The 22,034-nt window shown below is 41.7% G+C and overlaps 1 protein-coding gene across 4 annotated transcripts in view; it reads left to right on the top strand.

Moving 5' to 3' along the window:
* The window catches only part of FAM81A (family with sequence similarity 81 member A), a 73,316-nt gene that overhangs the window by 11,084 nt on the left and 40,198 nt on the right, over positions 1-22,034 (top strand). For 2 of the 4 annotated variants that reach the window (XM_014446947.2, XM_006104681.3), the window contains exons 2-3: positions 3,249-3,318; positions 4,794-5,064. In XM_014446947.2, coding sequence (XP_014302433.1) covers positions 3,272-3,318; positions 4,794-5,064 — 318 coding nt within the window. In that variant the 5' untranslated portion in view covers positions 3,249-3,271. Of the gene's footprint in view, positions 1-3,248; positions 3,348-4,793; positions 5,065-22,034 lie in introns of all 4 variants that reach the window. The other 2 variants (XM_006104683.3, XM_023745855.1) reach the window with 1 other exon arrangement.

Genomic DNA, 22,034 nt, shown 5'->3' with positions numbered 1-22,034 from the left:
GGGGAGAGGATCACACAAGGTGTGAACTCCAGAACATGGGGATCACTTTATGTAAGAGTCTGTCCCCCACGACGGAAACCATGTTGTGATCATCACATTTCAGTGACATGGGTTTAGATATTCATCTCTGTTAGGACCCTTAGAGATGATCAGATTTCAGGAGACTGACTGACGCAAGCTCGGTTCCCATTGAGGTGTAATTCCAGTTGTTAATTCACGGTGAGAGCAATAGCTGCAGGTAGACTGGGTCTTGAGTTTGCTGATTGCCCCATGTTCCCTTTTGATGCACAGCCACATGGGAAGCTAAATGATGTGCTTGGTGAGTGTGGGCTCAGGGCAAGAGTTGTGAGTCGGATTATCTTAGTGGGTAGTGTCATTGGACCATGAGAGCGTACTCAGCTCTCTCCATTAGAGTCGACTGGGGAAGAGGAATCGGTAAGAGTGGCCACGAATGAGGCTGGAAGAGTGGGTTAGGCCAGAGTGTGCTGACAGTAAAGCAAGTAGAGATAGTGTTGAGTGTGGAGGAGAAAAGGTGTGGATCTATCTTTCTGTTCTCTACTTTGGAAAATCTTACCCATTCTCATCAGTGCTTCCCTGACCTCGCTGCTACCCAAGAAAAATGAGGCCCTCTCTTTTTTTCCTCCCTATGTAGCTTTTTATGTTAAAAAACTCTAATTTGAGGTATAATTGACATATAACATTATATTAATTTCAGGTGTACAACATAATGAATTGATAGTTATATGTATTGCAAAATCACCACAATAAATCTAGTTGACATCTGGCATTATTATGAAAATATTTTCTGTGTGATGAGAACTTTTAAGATTGACTTTCTTAGCAACGTTCAGAAAGCAATACAGTAGTGTTAAATATAGTCACCATGCTGTACATTGTATCCCCAGGACTTATTTTATACCTGGAAGTCTGTACCTTTTGACCACCTTTACCAATTTTGCACCCACCAACCTGGCAACTACCAACCTGTTCTCTGTATCTATGAGCTTGTGTTTTTTTTGTTTGTTTTTTTTTGTTTTAATTTTTTTTTTTTAGATCCCACATATAAGAGAGATTGTGTAGTAAGTGTCCTTCTCTGCCTGACTTATTTCACTTAGCATAATGCTCTCGAGGTCCATCCATGTTGTCACAAGTGGTAGGGCTGGGGACCTACACTCAACCTGCAACCCAGGTATGTGCCCTTGACGGGTAATCAAACCTGCGACCCTTCGGTATGTGGGCAACGCTCTAACCACTGAGCAATGTCATCCAGGGTGCAAGTGGCAAGATTTCATTCTTTTTTATGGCTGAGTAAAATTTTATTCTGTGTATATAGCACATTTTCTTTATCCATTCATCAGTCAATGGACACTTAGGTTGCTTCCATATTTTGGATATTGTAAATAACACTGCACTAAACGTGGGTTGCACATATATTTTCCAGTTAGTGTTTTCTTCCCATGTGTTTTTGTTCACATGGTTCCTAAGCCACTACCCCATTAGTCATCTTGGTTGGTTTAGATGTCTTCCTTTCTCTGTAGGCTGTGAAGCCCTTGAGGCAGGGGGTGTGTTGGATAGTGTTGGAGTGTGGAGGAGAAAAGGTGTGGAGCTTTCTCTCTATTCTCTACTTTGGAAAAAATCTTACCCGTTCTCATCAGTGCTTCCTTGACTTGCTGCTACCCAAGAAAAATGATTAGATTATTGGCTACATAATAGATACCAAATAACTATTTCTTAGGTTGGGTTATTCTGTGGATTAATATCTCAACTAAGGTATTTTACAGCTTTAAAATGATAAAGATTATCTAAACAGCTTCTACACTGTCCTATTTTTAAGTAATAAATGGCAGAAATTATTTATCTTTTAAAAATATTTTTTATTAATTTTTAAAATATATTTTATTGATTTTTTACAGAGGGGAAGGGAGAGGGATAGAGAGGTAGAAACATCAATGAGAGAGGAACATCGATCAGCTGCCTCCTGCACAACCCCCACTGGGGATGTGCCCGCAACCAAGGTACATGCCCTTGACCGGAATCGAACCTGGGACCCTTCAGTCCGCAGGCCAACGCTCTATCCACTGAGCCAAACCTGTCAGGGCTATTTTTTATTAATTTTAAAGAGAGAGGAAGGGAGAGAGAGAAACATCGATCGGCTGCCTCCTGCACGCCCCTTACTGGGGATCGAGCCCGCAACCCCGGGCATGTGCCCTGACCAGGAATTGAACCAGCACCCTCTTGGTGCATGGGATGATGCTCAACCAACTGAGCCACATGGGCAGGGCAGAAATTATTTATCTTTACTGAAGAACTTCTTTGGCATCATAGCTTGTTTAGCATGAATCCCTTTTTTTCTTTAATGTAATTTGTTTAAACTTGAAGTTCTGTATCTAGGAAAGTGAAGTGTTCACATTGCAAAACTAAAAATAACATACTGGGGAGATGATGCCAAAACAATGGTTTCAATCAGAAATGCTTTCTGAATTGAGCATCTAATGAGAACTCATTACTGAATCAGATCATGGTTAGTAGGCATTCATTGTTTTAAGCCAATTAATAACAGTTTTGAGAAACCTAAGTAATGAAATATTTTTAAAACCCTGCAGTTTTGCTCAGATTTCTAATGCGTTGTGATGATCAAATGTTCCTTATATGCAAGATGTAATATGAATGATTATATCTTACAACAGAGTTTTAATGAAGAATATTATCCTCATTCTCTTAGTGGATCGACAGGTTTCCTCAAATCAGATCCCACTGCTCATAAATTGTTTCACTTAAGATTCATTTAGAAACAAGAGCTTTTATTTTGCTGTATAATTTACTAAGTTTGCTGAGATCAAATTTACTAAGGAAGCTTCCTGTAATTTCTAGGGAGAAGTATAAGCTTGAATAAGCCTGGTACAGAAACTGTCTTGTTTCTATAAAAGTGATTTCTGAAGCTTGAAATACAAATATGGGATGAAGAAACTTCAGGAAACTACATTTAACAGTCCTTGTTAGTCTGTCTCACCAGGCTTAGTGATATTAATTTCAGGAACATTTGACTTTGCTGGATTCTTTTCTCCTTATTTGGAAACATTTTCTGTTTATTGCACACATACTATTAAGTCATAAGGTCTTTAATAATATAATTGATCAGTGTGTCAGCATAATTTATGGTCCACTTAGCAACTTAATAATATGCTTTAGAGATCATTTAAGTCCTAGGTATAAACTGTTAAATAATTTAATGCTTGCTTTTTCAACAGATGTGAATTATTAAAAAAGAAAAATGGCCCAACGGAGCACTGTATTTCCTTCTCTTGTCACCAAGGAAAGGTATAATATATGGAAAACATGCATCTAAGGTATACTTTTTCTTTTCACCAATCCCATAGAGGCTGCTAGTGGGTGTGATGGCCTTTGTGAATGAGACTTTATTATAGCTGTTGCATTATCCAAGAAGGATTTTGTTCAAGGGCAAGAGCAGTCGTGCTGTGTAGCCTCTCCAGCTTTCAGTTTGTCGGATACTGTGGGCCACTCCGTGACCGCGAGAGGCGCAGACTTCACAGTAGCCCTGCAGTACGGATGTACTTCTGGTCAACAGTAACATATAATTCTGGAGACTTGGGGAACTGAGGTCTCTGGGAGTCCTTTTAAATCAGAAGTTGCAGCCCTAGCTGGTTTGGCTCAGTGGATAGAGTGTTGGCCTGTGGACTGAGGGGTCCCAGGTTCGATTCCAGTCAAGGGCATGTACCTTGGTTGCGGGCACATCCCCAGTGGGGAGTGTGAAGGAGGCAGCTGATCGATGTTTCTCTCTCATCCAATGTTTCTAACTCTCTATCCCTCTCCCATCCTCTCTGTAAAAAATCAATAAAATATATATTTTTTTAAATCAGAAGTTGCAAATTGGGTGTCCATAGGCCAATATTGGCTCATGGAAATACATGGTTTGATCTGCTACGTCGCCTTCAATACTTTTTAAATTAGTTGTTATCACTTAAGAATCGGGTGATTTCTCATACAAGGCTGGATTTTCTGGCTCTTCTTGAATATCAGATGATCTGGAAAAGTGGACCTGGCATTCCCAGATGGTCACTCAGGGGCGGAGCAGAATTGTGGCTCCTTTTAGTTGAGGAATGCCCTTTCCAGTCCTCCAAAGCACCTCCCTATTGCATCGTACGGTGTGCTTCACTCATTTATGTTACCTGCCTGACCCTTGTAGGCATTTGGGTTTGTAACCACTGTGTTATGGGGAGGAAGGAGGTGGGCATGTCAGGAGATTTTATTAAAAGCTTTATTTTTTTTAAAGATTTTTAAAAATTGATTTTTAGAGAGAGGGGAAATGAGAGGGAAAGAGAGAGAGAAACATCAATTGACTGCCTCCTGCACATCCCCCTGTCAGGGACTGAGCCCCCAACCCAGGCATGTGTCCTGATCAGGAATTGAACCGTAACCTTTTGGTGCGCGGGAATGATGCCCAACCAACTGAGCCACACTGGCCAGGGCAATAAGCTTGGTCTTGATAATAGCTTATACTGGGAAGGCATGTCAGTGTGCCCAGTTCCGCCAGCCTCTTGCTTTTGGAGGTTGTGGAACCTGCTAGCAGCACACTTGACTCGCTGGGTACGATTGTTTAAAGATGCTGCCTGGCTCATGAAGGAAAGCCTTTGGGGCAGAAAGCCTGCCTCCCCCTTCCCTGAGCTTGTAGGGACAGACAGTTTGCATTGTCTTCTCTGGGAAGCCTTGAATCTGGCTTTGACCGTGACCTCTTCCCTGATTAACAACCCCAGTAACGTGGCTCCTTCCCGCAGACGTGTCAGAACCATGCCCCGACACAGCCAGTCCCTGAGCATGGCACCCTACTCTGTAAACCTCATGGAGCAACTGGAAGACAGGATCCTGTGCCACGAGAAAACCACCGCCGCCCTCGTGGAGCACGCCTTCCGAATTAAGGACGACATCGTCAACAGTTTGCAGAAAATGCAAAACAAAGGGGGAGGCGACCGCTTGGCCAGGCTTTTCTTGGAGGAGCACATCAGAAACATAACTGCCATCGTGAAGCAGCTGAATCGGGACATCGAGGTAAGGTGTGTGCGTCAGGCGGGCTGTGTTCCTCTCCACAGACGCGTTCCACCGCCGGAGGTGGGCAAGTCCAGTGCCCCCTGCCAGGCAGGACTGCCTTCAGACCAACGCTGTCTGTCCTGTCCTGTCTGTTCTGACGGATCGCCCAGGAAACAGCTTGAACAAATATCCTCGTTAAATTTATTCCAGTATTTGAGAGCAGTTACTGCCAGTGTTATTTTTGTTTAATCTAAATTTACTTCGCTGATTATTAAATCACTTTTCGGTTGGTTTTTTTTTTTTTGGCTCTCAATGGAGAGGAAAACTAGTTAAATAGTTTCCCTGTAAAAATTCTTCATATCCCTGAAGACAGCTATTAAACCAATTACTAGGTCAGCCTTTGCTCTTCTGATTAAATATTTCTAGGTCATGATGATTATATATAATATAGTTTATTACTCAAACAACCTAGAGATTTGAATTGCTTCTCTGACTCCTCTTTTATTGTTTTATTTTTCTCTGCAGTGAGCCCAATAAAAGGCCAATGTTGTTTATTTTTAGAGTTTGTAAATTTACCGCTATTTATTCAACCACAGGATCACATAATTTAGTTCAGAAACCTTAAGATCATTTAGGGCCCGGGTTCCATCGCTGAACAATATTAATATCCTTCACATGTAATTTTTAACTATATGAATAAAAAGTATATTGACTAGATTAAGGAAAACCTTTGTTTCAAGTCATAGAGCTGGTGTCTTAATTATACTTAGGAAATTAAGCCTCATTTTTGTGTGTGTCAGATTTGTATGTATGTATGTATATATTTAACAGCCTTATTGAGGTATAATTTAAAAGCCACAAAGATTCACCCTTTATAAGTGTACAACTCAATGATTTTTAGTAAATTTATAAAATCACACCCCAAAATTTATATAAGCCTATTTGCAATCAATTCTTACCTCTAACCTAGCCCCAGGTGAGCACCAATCTGCCTTTTGTCTCTATAAACTTTGTCTTTTCCAGACTTTCCATGTAAATGGAATCTTATGAAGTCGCCTGCATCTGGCTTCTTTCACTTAGCATAATCTCTGTGAGATTCAGCCATGTTCTAGAATGTTCTTTTTATGTCTGAGTAGTATCCTATTGTATGGATATACCACATTCTGTTTGTCCCTTCATTATTTGATGGACATTTGGATTGTTTCCAATTTTTAGCTATTATGAATTAAAGCTGCTGTGAACACTTGTGTCCAAGTCTTTGTGTGGGCATATGTTTTCATTTCTCTTGGGTAAATTACTAGAAATGGAATCGCTAGGTCTTATAGTAAGCTTTTGCTTAACTTTTTAAAACACAGCCAAACAATTTTGCAAAGTGGCTGTATCATTTTATATGTACCAGTAATATATGAGGTTTCCAGTTTTTCCACATCCTCACCAACATTTGGTATTATCTGTCTTTTTAATTATAGTCATTATAGGGCATGTGTAGTGGTACTTCATGGTAGTTTTAATTTGAATTTTCCTAATGACTAATGACGTTGAGCACCTTTTCATATGCTTATTGGTCATTTGTGTGTTTTATTTGGTGAAGTGTATACTCAAGTCTGCTGACTATTTTTAAAAAGTTAATTTTTTATTGTGGTAAGATAGTTATCATTGCATCCATTTTCAGTATACAATTCAGTGACATTAGTTGCATTCACTGTGTTGTATGCAGTCATCACCACTATCCATTTCCAAAACATTTTGGTCATCCCAAATAGAAACGCTGTACCCATTAAACAGTAAATTGCCATTCCACTCTTCCCTCAGCCCCTGGTAACCTCTAAGTTACTTTCTGTTTCTGTGAATTTGCCTATTCTAGTATGTCATTTAAATGGAATCATATGGTATTGTTCTTTTGTATCTGGTTAATTTCACTTAGCATGTGTTCAAGTTTCATCCATGTTGTAGCATGTGTTAGAACCCATTTTTTAATTGGATTATTTGTCTTATTATTGAATTGTAAAAGTTTCATATATAGTCTAGATACAAGTCCCTTATCAGATATGTGATTTGCAAATATTTTCTCCCATTCTGTGGATTATATTTTCATTTTCTAATGGTGGTTTTTGAAGTGCAAAATTTTTAGATTTTGATAAATTTCAACTTACAGTTTTTTCTTTTATAGTTTATACTTTTAGTTCTAAGTCTTAAGAACTGCTTAACACAAGGTCACAAAGATATTCTCTTATTTTCTTCTAAAATTTTAGTCTTAGTTCTTTACATTCAGTGATCCAGTTTGAGTTAATTTTTATGTATAAAGTAGAGTAAAGGTCTTAGTTAATTTTTTTACATATGGGTAGCCCAGGAAAATCTATCACTTTTCTGTTTGTCCTTTGTTGAAAGCCAATTGAGCATCCTATATAATAAAAGCCTAGTACACTAAGTGTCCAACCGTTTGTTCGACCATTCAACCAGTTGCTATGACATGTATTGACCACCAGGGGGCAGATTCTCCAATGGGTAGGTTAGCTTGCTGCTGGGGTCTGGCCGATCGGGACTGGGAGAGATGGACCGGACATGCCCTGGAGCCTTCCCTGGCCCCTTCCTGGCCCCGATGGTGCACCAGTGGGGTCCCTCAGCCTGGCCTGCTCCTTCTTGGAATCTGTGACCCCTGGGGGGATGTTGGAGAGACCATTTTGGCCCAATCCTCGCAGGCCAGGCCGAGGGACCCCACGGATGCACGAATCCATGCACCGGGCCTCTAGTAAAATATAAGGGCTTAATATTGTGTTCCATTGATCTGCATGGTTTTTCTATGCCAATACCACATTGCCTTAATTTCTAGCTTTAGAGTACTTTTGAAATCAGGTAGTATAAGTCCTTCAACTTTGTTCTTCTTGTCTATATTGTTTGGCCATGTTAAGTCCTTTGCATTTTCATATAAATTTTAGAATCAGCTTGTCAGTTTCGATAGAAAAACCTGCTGAGATTTTGAATGTATAGATTCAATTTGGGGAAAATTGCCATCTAAGTAATATTGAGTCTGATCATTTTAAAGACCAATTCTTGGTTTTATTAATTTTTTTCTATTGCTTTTCTGTTTTCTACTCTCTTGATTTCAACAACTCTTATTTCCTTTATTCCTGCTTGCTTTGATTAAGTTTGCTTTTTTTCCCCCTGGTTTCTTAAGGTAGAAGCTTAGGTAATTGGTTCAAGATCTTTTTATCTGATAATGATGTTTAAAGCTATAAAGTGTATTCTAAGCCTTGCTTTAGCTGCTCCCCATGAGTTTTGGTATGCTGTGTTTTGTTTTCATTAATTTAAAAATATTCTAAAACTTTTCTTTTGATTTTGTTTTTGGCTTATGTGTTATTTAGAAATCTGTTGTTCAATTTTCAAATATTTGGGGTTTATTTTTGTTGTGGATCTGTAATTTAATTCCATGTGAACAAAGAATATACTTTGTATATTTTTTAATACCTTTAAATTTATTAAGATTCTTGTTCTATCAAATATCAAAATCTCCAACTCTCATTGTTAAATTGTCTATTTCTCTTTTCAATTCTCTCAATATTTTGGGCCTCTGTTGTTAGGTGCCCAACAGTTGTTCATAGAAAATAATACAATAATCTATAATAATAAAAGGGTAATATGCTAATTAGACCGGATGTCTTCTGGACGTCATTCTGGATGTCCTTCCTGATGAAGCCAGGGCCGGTGGGAAGCCAGCTCAGGTCCTGGGTGCCTGAGGGCGGCCCAAGGGAAGCCAGCCCAGATCCCGGGTGCCTGCTGGTGGCTTGAGGGAAGCCAGCCCGGGTCCTGGTTGCCTGCTGGTGGCCGGAGGAGGGAAGCCCGGGTCCCGGGTGCCAGAGGGAAGCTGGTGCCGGCAGCCGGGGGAAGGAAGGCCTACCCTTGCACGAATTTTCGTGCATCGGGCCTCTAGTTAATAAATAATACAAGAATAAACTCTGTGTTTTGCCTACTCACAACTGTAAACCTACTTTTGACCCTCCCTTACATTTTTGTTGTATATATCCTCCTGATACATTCACCATTTTATCATAAAATGTCTCTCTTTGTCTTAGTAATATTTCTTTTTTTTATATAATATATTTTATGGTGTGCTGCAGAATTTTACTTATTTTTTAAATATGTTTTATTGATTTTTTTACAGAGTAATATTTCTTAAAGTCTATTTTGTTTGATATTAATATAGCTATCCAGCTTTTTTATGGCTACTGTTTGCATAATTTCCCTTTTTGAAAATTTTCACTTAGCTTATGCCTAAGTAAGGTCTTTGTCTACCACATGTTACCAATTTTCACTCTTCTTTGAGATTCTCATGTATCTTTAGTAAGGACTGAGATTCACTCAGAATTATACCTTAACACTTGGAGTGGGGGAAACGAGTTAAGTCGGCTCGCGTGAATTGCGCGTACTCCGCGGGAGCCGTCTTTAACTCGGTTCATATAGATTTGCGGTGGAGTGCGGGAAACGTGTAAACTCAGGTCGATTGTAACTGCGTATTACCAAATATTTGTTTGTAATCCACCCTTTTGGTGGATGGAACAAAACCAAAAGACAGAGCCATCTTATATTTTGGCGGGAAATTCACCCCACACCGGAGTGTTAATTGAAGTTCATTGGTCTTTAGGATTCTAAAACTTCTGGTCTCTACTTCTTATGATGTTTAAAGGGCTATGAAGGGGACCTAGCCGATCTTCCTTGCTTCCGAGACTGGTGGCATCCATTGCAATTTCTTTTGGTCACAGCAATTTGATTTCCTTTAGGGATCTGTTTTTCTTTCAGTGATTACAAACTGGATGGCTATTAGTCAGGGTGCCTTACCACCTGTTTAGGCAAAGAGGCTTGGAGCTCCTAACTCAGACTAGAACATTGAGATGCTCACTTCCTAGAACTTGAAACCTGAGCAGAACCATCCAAGACTGGAAAGGGCCGGAGCATCTTCCCTGCAGCAGCTGTGCCTGCGTGCGGGATACTGGCCAGTGGTTTTTGCTGCCTGGACCCTAGGAGGTGCCTTTTGTGTCTTTTTCTCAGTCGGATCCCCAAATGCCCTGTTGATTGTGTGTACTTTCCCCCTATATCCTTCCAACACATTCCACTTCCCCCTCCCCCAAAGTTAGGCAAAGTCAGGTCCAATTGCCTGAAACAAAGAACTCTAATGACATCCAAGGGGGCATAGAACATTTAAAATTGGCAGAGATAATTTACTTGTTTTTGGAAGGTGTGTGTCTGTATTTAGGATGATCTTTCCAGTTTTATATTTGGGTGCTAAAGCAGTTTTATCTCAGAGGTGGTGTCACTTGTCAACCCTAATTTGGCCCCTTCACAAAATTGAAGAACCCCAATTAAACATTTCAATTTTGAAAGGGGTTAGAGATAGTTTAGGGAGCCGATAACCCTCCACACCCAAATCTAAAGAGGGAAATATATAAAATCAAAGTGATTAGGGATAAATAATGATTCTCAGGTTCCCATCCTCAACCAAGGGCAAAGGAGTGTGTCATTAAAAAATACAAACGCTCTGCCGAAACCGGTTTGGCTCGGTGGATGGAGCGTCGGCCTGCGGACTGAAAGGTCCCAGGTTCGATTCTGGTCAAGGGCATGTACCTGGGTTGCGGGCACATCCCCAGTAGGAGATGTGCAGGAGGCAGCTGATCGATGTTTCTCTCTCATCGATGTTTCTAAATCTCTGTCTCTCTCCCTTCCTCTCTGTAAAAAATCAATAAAATATATTAAAAAAAAATACAAATGCTCTATGTTGCACCTTAGAAAAGAGTGTGACCTCCCCATTCTCTCCATGCCCAGCATTTGCTGTGAGCACTCAGCTGGGTTCCCTTTGCTGAGGTGGGTGGTAGACAGATGAGAGATGGGAGCCAATCTATTTCTGCATTACTGCCCACAGGTAAAAGCAGAGTGTGACTCTGCCCTTCTACCCTTAGAAAAGCCTGGACTTGATTTTTTCTGTCAACATAAGAGGTGATAGTGTTTTAGCTGCAACTATGGAACTGGGGAATAATTACACTTTTGGTAACTACAATGTACTAATCCAACAGTCAGAACTATTTTATTTTTTTTCAAAAAAATTTTTATTATTGATTTTAGTGAAGAAGGGAGAGGGAGAGAGAGAGAGAGAAACATCAATGATGAGAAAGAATCATTGATTGAGAACTATTTTAAATATATAATATCTAGCTTCAGCTGAGCCCTCAATGCTGTTTAATAGTTGCTTCCTCTAGGAAGCTCTCCCTGCCAGGTCCCCCCTGCTCACTTCCTTTCCCTCAGTGTACTTGCCGCTGTTACCATAGCCCTTACTGAAGAGGACTGACATTGTGGTTTTTTTTTTTACGAGTCTGTTTCCCTTGATAGATCGTGAGCTCTTTAAAATGAAAGGGACCTTGTCTTACTCACCTTTGCATTGTCCAGCACAATGTAAAGGCCATGAATGCTTTCTTTCTTTCTTTTTTTTTTTTTAGCACTTTTTGACATATTTATTTATTTTAATTTAAATTCTTTATTGTTTAAAGTATTACATAAGTCTCCTTTTCCCCCCATTGACCTGTCCCCTGCTGCCACCACCCTCTACCACATGCCCTCACCCGCCTCCCCCCCCCCAACCCACAGCCCCTGTCTGTGCCATGAATGCTTATTAAGTGAATACAGGCCCAATTCAGAGTGAGGCCAGTTGCAGATTTGCTGGGAGTAAAAAGGACTAGAAGAGACAGACCCTGAGGTCATCTGTGCAAACTGTGTTCCTTTCCAGATGAGGCATCAGAGGCCCAGGCAAATGAAGGGACTTGTCTGAGGTCTCCAGGCCAGTAAGTGTCAGTGCTGAGACTAAACCCAGGTTACTAAACCCTAACAATATGCTCCCTCCGCTTTTCTGCTTTCCCTTCTGGAAGCTCTTCCAGATCCCCGATCTTAGGTCACCAACTCCCAAATGCGACGGGCAGTGCTCTTCATCCAGTCTTTGCTTTCTATGTATTTCTACCCCTTCAGGAAGAATTTCTTCATGAAACTAGGTAATTCTAGCTTTAGATCTCACCGAGTTTTCCTTGCCTCATCATCATTTTAATAGGAGGTCATTGCACAGCTTAGATAATTTGAGTCATTAGCAAACATACCTAGAATTCTAAAGTCATCAATCATTTAGGCTTTTGCTAATTTTTTTTTAATTTCGTTGTTAACACAATTTTTCATTAATGTGTTTAAGATGATTTTTAAAAGCAATTTACAGTGCAACAAGTTTTAAATAATTTTAAATCTGTTTTTCCATCTGAAACACATTTTATGTAATGATTACTCTTGCCTTAGCAGACAACACTCTTTCCCATTTACATATAATTTTTGCAGTGTACAGTTTTGCAATTGAAAAGATTATTTCCATTCTAGAGAGGGAAACTGAGTAAAATCTAACTCTGGTAAAATTTTGCACATGTGAACATTTACTTTTATGACTGGTAAAAACTATGCATCATTATAAAGTAACAGAAGGAAGTTAGGAAGCTTAGTAGATATGAAAAACTTACTATGTGGTTTTATATATATTATAAGCCTGAGTATGTTTACTCAAACATAATCCAAATTAGGATGCTTGATGAAACATCAAAATTGCCATATTGTAGCCAAACTTAAAAAAAAAATGAAATCATGGTGTAGATTAAAATTTTAAAAGTACTAAAAGGAAGTCTTTATCAGTGATATACAATTGTGAGGTGGGTATCATGCAAATGTAGTATTTGCATGTTTAAAGTAAAGAGGTGTGAAGATGTTCAGATTGTATTTAAATGATGTGAAAAGTGTATACATTTTTGTCTGTAGATTCTTAATGAGTTTCTTCTGTAAATTGCTTGTGGTTCAAAAATTATTTTTATTACTGGTTTACACATATTTTTCAGTTAACTCAGTACAATTTGTTTTATAAAAATGTGTCTATGCAGGTGATTTTGTATTAAAAAAACTAAAACTAAAACCAGTCTTAACATATAGAGCTCACTCCAGGCTCCTGATAGAGCTAGTCAGATTAAGTTAATGTGAATACTACATCTTGGTAAATTTGCCTAGAAAAGTCTTTCTAATTCTCTATCAGATGGCTCTGAAAACAGTTCTACACAGGAAGAAAAGTAAAATATTGTCAAACCACTAGTCTGTGATCCTCAGAAACTAGAACTAAGTCTTCATTTTTCTATTTTTAGCACCTACCAGTGTCTAACACATAGTAGGAGCTCAATAAATATTGCGTAAGCAGTGTCTCCAGGGTCCTTGGGTCTACCAGAACCCTGTCATTATTGCCCATGTTCTATCAGGAGATTCCACTGTCAAAGCAGATCACTCTTATGTCCTAGTACACAGAAGGTGCTTGATAAATGTTGAATGAAAAAATACATTGTTTAAATACATTCCCACCCATTGTCTTCACTGGCAGTTTGCCTTGCAATGTGGAGTATGTCATCAATTATTTATCCCTCAGAAACTGTACACAAATTATCATCATTATAAATTTAGAAGAGGTAATGTAGTCAACTATGAATTTTGCATGTCTGGATTATCCATAGTGTCTTTTATTTAAGCTCTTATCAATCCCTGGAAGCCAGATCCCGGTGAGCAGTCCATAGCCCTTTGTTGGTGGTGAGCTTTACTTTCCATGCCAATTGGATGGTTTGAGGAAGTGGTTGGGACCTCACGCCCACTTAGAGCTTTTACTGTGTCTTTGGAGAGGTAGGCAGTGGGGTCTGCTACCTGGCTGGCTAGAATCTGCAGCTGCTCCTGGTGCCCATGCTTCATAAGGTCCCACTGGTTGGGGTGTTGGCTTTGACCTAGTTGGGTTATGGGAAACCATATCAAGCCTTTAGCTAATTGATTAGATCAGTGGTTCTCAACCTTGGCTGCACATTAGAATCACCTGGGAATCTTTTTAAAATCCTGATTTCTGGGCCTCATCCTCCGGAAGTTCTGTTTCTTTGTTATGGGGTGAGGCCACAACATTAGTAACAAAGAAACAGGATTTCCAGAGGATGAGGCCCAGAAATCAGGATTTTAAAAAGATTCCCAGGTGATTCTAATGTGCAGCCAAGGTTGAGAACCACTGGATTAGATTATACACAGTTTGTTAGTTTAATAACTTACACACGGGCATTCTGAACTCAAGTGATGGATGCTAAGTTAGGCTTTATGAACATGTTAAGGCAGAGGCGTGGACAAAGATGGATAGATGGGAACTTGTACATCGTGCACTGTTGGTGAGGAGAGAGTCTTGGCTCCTGGACTTCTGTATTTTTCCTAAAAAGGGAATTTTGGCCTTTAGCTCAGCGATCATGTCGTGTTGGAACAGGTATACCAGCAGAGGGACGTTGGTGATTATCATCTGTGTTAGTAGGTTTTTTTCCAGAGAAACAGAGCCAATAGGATATATATAAACTTTATTTATTATAAGGCATTGGCTCACATGATTATGGAGACTGAGAAGTTCTGCCATCTGCAAGCGGGAGACCTGAGAAGCTGGTGATGTAGTTTTTATTTTTTTAATATTTTAAAAATATATTTTATTTATTTTTACAGAGAGGGAGAGGGAGAGAGAGTTAGAAACATCAATGAGAGAGAAACATCGATCAGCTGCCTCCTGCACACCCCCTCCTGGGGATGTGCCCCCAACCAAGGTACATGCCCTTGACTGGAATCGAACCTGGGACCCTTCAGTCCACAGACGGACGTTCTATCCACTGAGCCAAACCAGTTAGGGCTGGTGATGTAGTTTGAAGGCCTGAGGACTGGAAAGCTGATAGTGTAGATTCCAGTCCAGGTCTGAAGGCTTGGGAGCCAGAAGCGCTGAGAGCAGGAGAAAATCCATGTCCCAGCTCAGTGAGACAGAAATCAAATCCCAGCTTCATCTCCAAGGATTGCATGGTGCCCATTCACTTTGAGGAAGGCCCTCTACTTTACTCAGTTCACCTATTCAAATGCTAATCTCTTCCAGAAACATCCTCACACAGACACACCCAGAACTACTGTTTACCCAGCTCCCTGGGCATGCCATGGCTCAGCCACATTGACATATAATTAGCCATCACATTATCCAAGTTCATTTTGTTTTAACTCTACCCACTCAACTTGGTTTGTCATGTGGCGTGGCTCCAGGGGATGAAGCCAGCGAATTGAGTGGAATTTGAGTATTTGTTCAGTTCTGTTGAGAGTTGTTTCAGTGTACATTAACTAATTGGTGTTCTGGTGTCGGCCTTTGTCTCCGTACATTTTCACTAGTCCAAGTTCATTTTTGAGGACCTGATCACCTCCAGCACCAGCCAGCTATAGTCTCTGAACCTTCAATGTGGAAAACAAAATCCTGGAACATGGAGTTAAATAAACTGATGAATTACTCAGCTACCCACTGGGAGCCAGGCATTGTTAGAGGCCCTGCGGCTACAGTAGGAACCCACACATTCAAGGCCGCTGCTGTATGTCCTAGCAGGGTTTACAGGCGTGAACTCTAAGTAACCAAGGTGATTTCAGCCTAAGTCGGGGCTCTGGTAATATGATGGAGAGTGATTGTGCAACAATTTTAGGAAGGGTAGTGGGGATGTAAGGTGATATGAACTGAGGCTAGAATGACAGAAGGGGCCAGCCAAGCCAAGGTTTTGGGGGAGGAGACACACGGGGATGAGAACGTTCCAGAAAGAGGGAACTGCAGGTTCCAAGGCCATAAACAGGAAGAAGCTTGGCATGTTTGAGGAGCAAAAAGGGAACCAGTGGGACTGTTTGTCATGAGCCGGGAATATGACCGGATCGTTAGCCTCGAAGGCTGTGATGGGAAGTTAGGCAGTTGGAAATAGGAAGCCATGATTTATTATTAAGCAAGGGAATTGAATGCATTCACACTCTTGGTGCTGGGGGTATAGTTGTGGATAAAACAGATACTAGTAAAATCTCTTGGCGTTGCGTTGCTTACAGACGGATTTATGTTCCAAAAAGATCATCTGGCTACAGCATGAGAAGGGATTGTAGGGGAGCAAGAATGGAGGCAGGGGGTTGGGTTGAGCCATTCAGGGTGAGGGGACTGCAGCTTGGATTGAGGGAGATGCCTTGGAGAGGGAGGGAGGTGGGTGGTCTGGACCTGTTTTGGAGATAGAGCTGACTGGACTTCCCCATGTTGGAGGTAGGAGACTTGTGTTTAGGACTGGGCAGGTTCCAGGGCCCATTGAATGTCCCAGTAAAAATGCCAGGAAGGCAGTTCGGTCTATGGGCTGGGACCCAAGGGAGATACTGTCCTCTGAGGCCCTTTCCTGCGGGAGTTGGGCCTTTCTCCGGGTAACACTGGAGTTACACTTTCATCTCTAAATCCTCACGTCTGGGAGGCGTTGGAGAAGGAGAAACACGAGAGCTGTGTCTTTCCTGGTCATTCCTAGGCAACGCTCGCCTGAGTGGGTGAGTGAGGCCCCGGCCTTTTGCATGAACGGGATGTAGTGCTGTGGGGCTCCAGGAGGTGTTGTTCTTTACTGCCGTTGGGAAGGGAGCTTCTTTAAAGACAGGCCATGTCTTAGAGAAAATACATGAAGAATTGGGACTTTGCTTTTTGGAGGTGGCTGGCCTCTTCTCCCTGCCTGTGTGAGGATTTAGGCTGTTGTAGGGGTTTAGGCCACCCGCTTACCATCCCGAGTCTTTCTTGCTGCAGCTGAGCTCGCTGAGGGCAGGCCTGGTGCACGGCACGTGGTAGGCATGCAGAAAACAGATTCTTGAATTGAAAATGATGGAGAGTTGAGATACACTGAGGGCTGTAACCTTTTTAAAGTAAACATCATGATGATACATTGTTCCTAAATGACAGATTAGGGAACTTACTGGCTGTACAGAGGGTTGCTTTATAAGACTTCATCATAGAATTCCTTTAAATAGTAAACTCTCAAATGCCTTCTATTTCCACAGTTTTTGGTAATGTGAATATTGTGCTAAGGTCAGATATAATCCTTTTTGTATTATTCAAAGAAAGCACTTCTAATACAATATGTTATTCATCTGAAATCTGAAAGTTAAATAGGCTTTTCTTATTTCTGAGCATTAAAATACACACACACACACACACACACACACTTTTTTATCTGGTTATAAAAGTAATGTAAGCTCTTTATAGAAAATACAAAAAGGAGGAATTAACCATAACCCCACTCTAGAGATAAGCAAAATGTTAATATGCTGGTATTATTTTCTATATATCTTATAACAGCTGGAACATGCTGTATATTTATTTTGTATCCTTTCTTTTTGATATATATATATATATATATATATATATATATATATTAGAGGCCTGGTGCACAAAAATTTGTGCACTTGTGGGGGGCGTCCCTCAACCCGGCCTGTGCCCTCTCACTGTTTGGGACCCCTCAGGGGATGACCACCTGCTGGCTTAGGCCTGCTCCCTGGGGGATTGGGCCTGAGCTGGCAATCAGACATCCCTCTGGCAGCCCGGCAGCCCTCGGGGGATGTCCACTTGCCAGCGGGGAGCAGACCTAAGCTGCAGTCGGACATCCTTAGCGCTGCTGAGGAGGCAGGAGAGGCTCCCACCACCACCGCTGTACTGGCAGCCGTCAGCCTGGCTTGTGGCTGAGCAGAGCTCCCCCCTGTGAGAGCGCACTGACCACCAGAGGGCAGCTCCTGCATTGAGCGTCTGCCCCCTGGTGGTCAGTGTGTGTCATAGTGACCAGTCATTCCCAGTCTTTCTGCTATTAGGGTCAGTTTGCATATTACCCTTTTACTATATAGGATAGAGGCCTAGTGCATGGGTGGGGGCAGGCTGGTTTGCCCTGAAGGGTGTCCCAGATCAGGGTGGGGGTCCCACTTGGGTGCCTGGCCAGCCTGGGTGAGGGGCTGATGGCTGTTTGCAGCTGGTCACACCCCCTTCAGGGTGGGGGTCCCCACTGGGGTGCCTGGCCAGCCTGGATGAGGGGCTTATGGCTGTTTTCAGGCTGGCCACACCCCCTTTAGGGTGGGGGTCCCCACTGGGTGCCTGGCCAGTCTGGGTGAGGGGCTGAGGGCCGTTTTCAGGCTGGCTGGCGACTGAAGCTCCCAGCCTCTCCTTTTTTTCTTTTTTTTTTTTATTCTGGGATTTATTTACCTTCTATAATTGAAACTTTGTTGCCGTCCTGCTCGCTCTAGCTCTGAGGCCATGGCCTGCTGAAAGCAGGTATCTGGGGTTTGTTTAGCGTCTATAATTGAAACTTTGTTGCTTTTGGAGCTGTTGCTTTCGGAGCTCAGAGCTGGGCCGCGGCAGGCGGGTAACCTTGGCTTCCTCCATCACTGGAGCAAGTAAGCCTCCTGCTTGTTTCAGCTGCGTGGCTGCTGGCCGCCATCTTGGTTGCCGGTTAATTTGCATATCACCCTGATTAGCCAATGGGAAGCATAGTGAAGGTACGGTCAATTACCCTTTTTGCCTTTTATTAGATAGGAGATATATATAGTAATCCTCACCTGAGGATATTTTCCCATTGATTTTTAGAGAGAGTGGAAAGGAGGGAAAAACATCGATGACCGGAATTGAACCCAGGACCTTTCAGTCCGAGGGCAACACTCTATCCAGTGAGCCAAACCAGTTGCTGCATCTTTTTGCTTAATATTAAATGGTACATATTTCCCTTGTTTTTAAAAGCCCTCCACGGACCAATTGCATAATAATGTGTTGTGTAGATAACCTTGTAAAATGCTTGGTATGTGAATCACACTCTGCAGGCATTTTTTGTGCCTATATTTTGTCATTTTTATTATTTCTTTTAAGATTCCAAGAACTAGTATTGCTGGGTCAAAGGTTATGAACATTATAAATATATTTTAATGGGTCACACTGTGGAAAAGTTGTATCAGAAGTGCATTTTTAATTTTTGATAGACATTTTGGTATTATAGGTTTAAAATATTTGCTTCTTTAATAGATGAAAATGGTATGATTTTAAAATTTTAAATAGACTTTATTTTTAGGTTCACAGCAGAACTGAGAAGAAAGCAGAGTCGCAGGAGCCCCCTGTCCCCACACATGCAGCCTGCCCCCAGCAACATCACACCTCAGAGGTGCATTATGTGGCCTGGTTTTTATTTCCTGTTTCTTTGCTTATTAGAAAGGTAGAACTTTAAAAAAAAATGTGTTGTTTCATGGTTTTTTGCTTTTGTTTTGGAAAGTGCTGTTTGTTTTCTTTGCTTAGTGATTTTTTTGATTGAGAAACAACTCAAATGAAATGATTGGTTCGAGCCTTTGCCATCTCTACAGTGTCTAATGCAGCGTTTCCCCAGGAGTGGTCCATGGACCCTAACTTCATGTCTGGGCCCATTTCCTAGCTGTGGTTCTCTGGGAGTGGGGCCTGGGAATTTGTGTGTTTAACAAGCCACCTAGGGATCCTTCTGAGAACCACTGGTCTTAAGCCTTATTATAAACAAAGGTTGGAAGCATTACAAACAAAAAAATAAGGATTCCTTTTTATCAACTATAGTTAATGAGTGTTGCTTCCTATTAAAAGAGAGTGCACAATAGCGCCTTTTCCTCAGTGGGAGAGTGTCAGGACCAGATTAGTCACATCTGAAGGATTTTTTGTAAGAATATGTTGGGATGACTAACGTTTAGTCATTCACAGGTGATTGTAACTGGCTTGCATTCTTCTTAATAGAGCAGGTTCATTCAGAAAAAGCTGGAAACTACAGCAAGTAGATAGGTCTAGCAGTTCCAAATTCTTTTCAGTGAAATATTTTCTTTATTGTCACTATCACTGTCACTCCATCGAAAGTGGCTCAACGCAAGTTTCCAATAAGGAAAACACAGAATCCTCACGTTCTTAATTTCTGCTTTTTACCAGGAAGTTTGAAATTTCTAAAGATGTAGGTACGGTATGTGCATTTTCCTGCATATCCGTTATACTTAAAAGGGAGCACAAACACAGTTTACACAAGCATAATTATATCGTCTAACAGGGCCTTCCTGCTCATTTGCAAATTGGACTGCCAGTATATGAGAAATCATCAAATTCCTAGAAATAAATAGTCACAAGTATATACACATGAATGTAGCCTGAAGAAACCCCTAGGCTGGTGTAGGAGGTAATGGGAAGGTGGTGACTTAGTGTGCCTTCCTCCACTGTTCTCAGGGCCACCTTCCCCAACAGCTGGGCCAAACAGGTGGGACGGCCTGGGGGAGCCAGCAGAGACCTGGCCGGGGAAAGCCTGGAAGTGAGGTCCTGGACACTGTGCTTTAGGAGTCAGAGAGGTAGGCCAGTCTCACTGCTTTGCACCGGGTGACCGAGCCAGTCATCTGCACTTCCCTGGAGGTGGAGGTGAAGAGGAGGAGGGATGCAGAGGTGGGCTGTGTCCCGTGCCTCCAGGCTGGGAGGGCTGCGGAGGGCAGGACACGGAGAGGCTTCCTCCTGGCGCCTCAGCTGGAAGAGGCTCTGTGCTCTCACTGGCTACACCTCTAGTTCATAAGTTCCTTCCGCTGCATGGAGGACCACCTACTTAGTCTCACTCCAGTGATTGTAGAACAAAAAGAAACATCACCCCTGAGGGAGCCCACCAGCCAGAGGGAGGATGTGTAAGCACAGCCCTTAGACCAGTGGTTCTCAACCTTGGCTGCACATTAGAATCACCTGGGAATCTTCTTAAAATCCTGATTTCTGGGTCTCATCCTCTGGAAATTCTGCTTCTTTGTTACTAATGTTGTGGCCCCACCCCATAACAAAGAAACAGAATTTCCGGAGGATGAGGCCCAGAAATCAGGATTTTAACAAGATTCCCAAGTGATTCTAATGTGCAGCCAAGGTTGACAACCACTGCCTTAGAACAAGCCCGAATAAAATAGGAAACAGGTGGGCCTTGAATGAGAGCTGATTAGGGCATGTTATGGGCTGAATGTGTCCTCCCCTAATTTGCATGTTGAAACCCTAACCCCCAATGCGATGGCATTTGGAGGTGGGGCCTTGGGTGGTAATTAGGGGTAGATGAGGTCATAAGGGTGGGGCTCCTGTGATGAGATTAGTGCTCTTATAAGAAGAGGAAGAGAGACCAGAGTTTCAGTCTCTACCACGTGAGGACACAGCAGGAAGCAGCTGTCTGCATGTCAGGAAGAGGGCCCTCCTTAGAAGGCCACCGTGCTGGCTTCCTGATCTCGGCCCCCCAGCCTTCAGAACTACGAGAAGTAAATGTGTGTTGTTTATAACCACCTAGTCTGGTATTTTGCTCAAGCATCTCCAGGTGACTAAGGCAAGTACATCCGGGTACAGAATTAAATTTCTTCTGCAAACTTAAACTTTTAAAAGTCTGTAGATGAACGAGAAACAAGGATAGTTACTTCTAAGAATTGAATTAGTTGCCCACGAAACAAAGTAAAAAAAAAAAATGGTGAAACATCAGAGCCAAACACAAAGAGAGAGAAACCAGAAGGGAAAAGATACAAGACTTGGAGGACAGACCCAGGATACCCAGCATATGGATAAGGGGAGCTTCAGAAGGAGACAAAGAAACAGATGGAGAAGAAGCAATAGTTACATAGAAGAAAATTTACCAGAATTGAAAAAAATATCTGTGACTACAGATTGAAAAGTTCACTGAATTCTGGGTAGAATTGATTTTTTTTTTTTTTTTTAAAAATGAGCCACAATTAGGTACATTCTGATAAAACTCCCAAACTCCAAAGATGAAGAAAAGAATCTTACAAACTTCTAGGTATAAGGAGCCAAGGTACTTACAGAGGTTGAAGCATCAGATTTTCTGTAGCCTTGACATTCCCTGGGAGGAAAGGCCTTTAAGTGAAGAATTCTATACCCTTTCAACTTATCACTCATTCTTTAGGGTGAGAGAAGGATGGTTCTTGCCATGGCAGGGATTCAGAATCTTTTGTCCAAGCGTCTGATCTGAGGAAAATGCTGGAGAAAGGACTCTAACCCAAACACTGTGAGTCTGCACAGAGACCCTAAGATGGGAAATGGAGAGAGAAGCTCAAAGGTAACTAGCGATCCCTACATC

The sequence above is a fragment of the Myotis lucifugus genome, unplaced genomic scaffold (assembly GCF_000147115.1).
Source record: "Myotis lucifugus unplaced genomic scaffold, Myoluc2.0 scaffold_588, whole genome shotgun sequence".
Taxonomy (NCBI): domain Eukaryota; kingdom Metazoa; phylum Chordata; class Mammalia; order Chiroptera; family Vespertilionidae; genus Myotis; species Myotis lucifugus.
The sequence above is the reverse complement of the archived record's forward strand: the minus strand, read 5'-3'. Positions and strand labels throughout refer to the sequence as shown.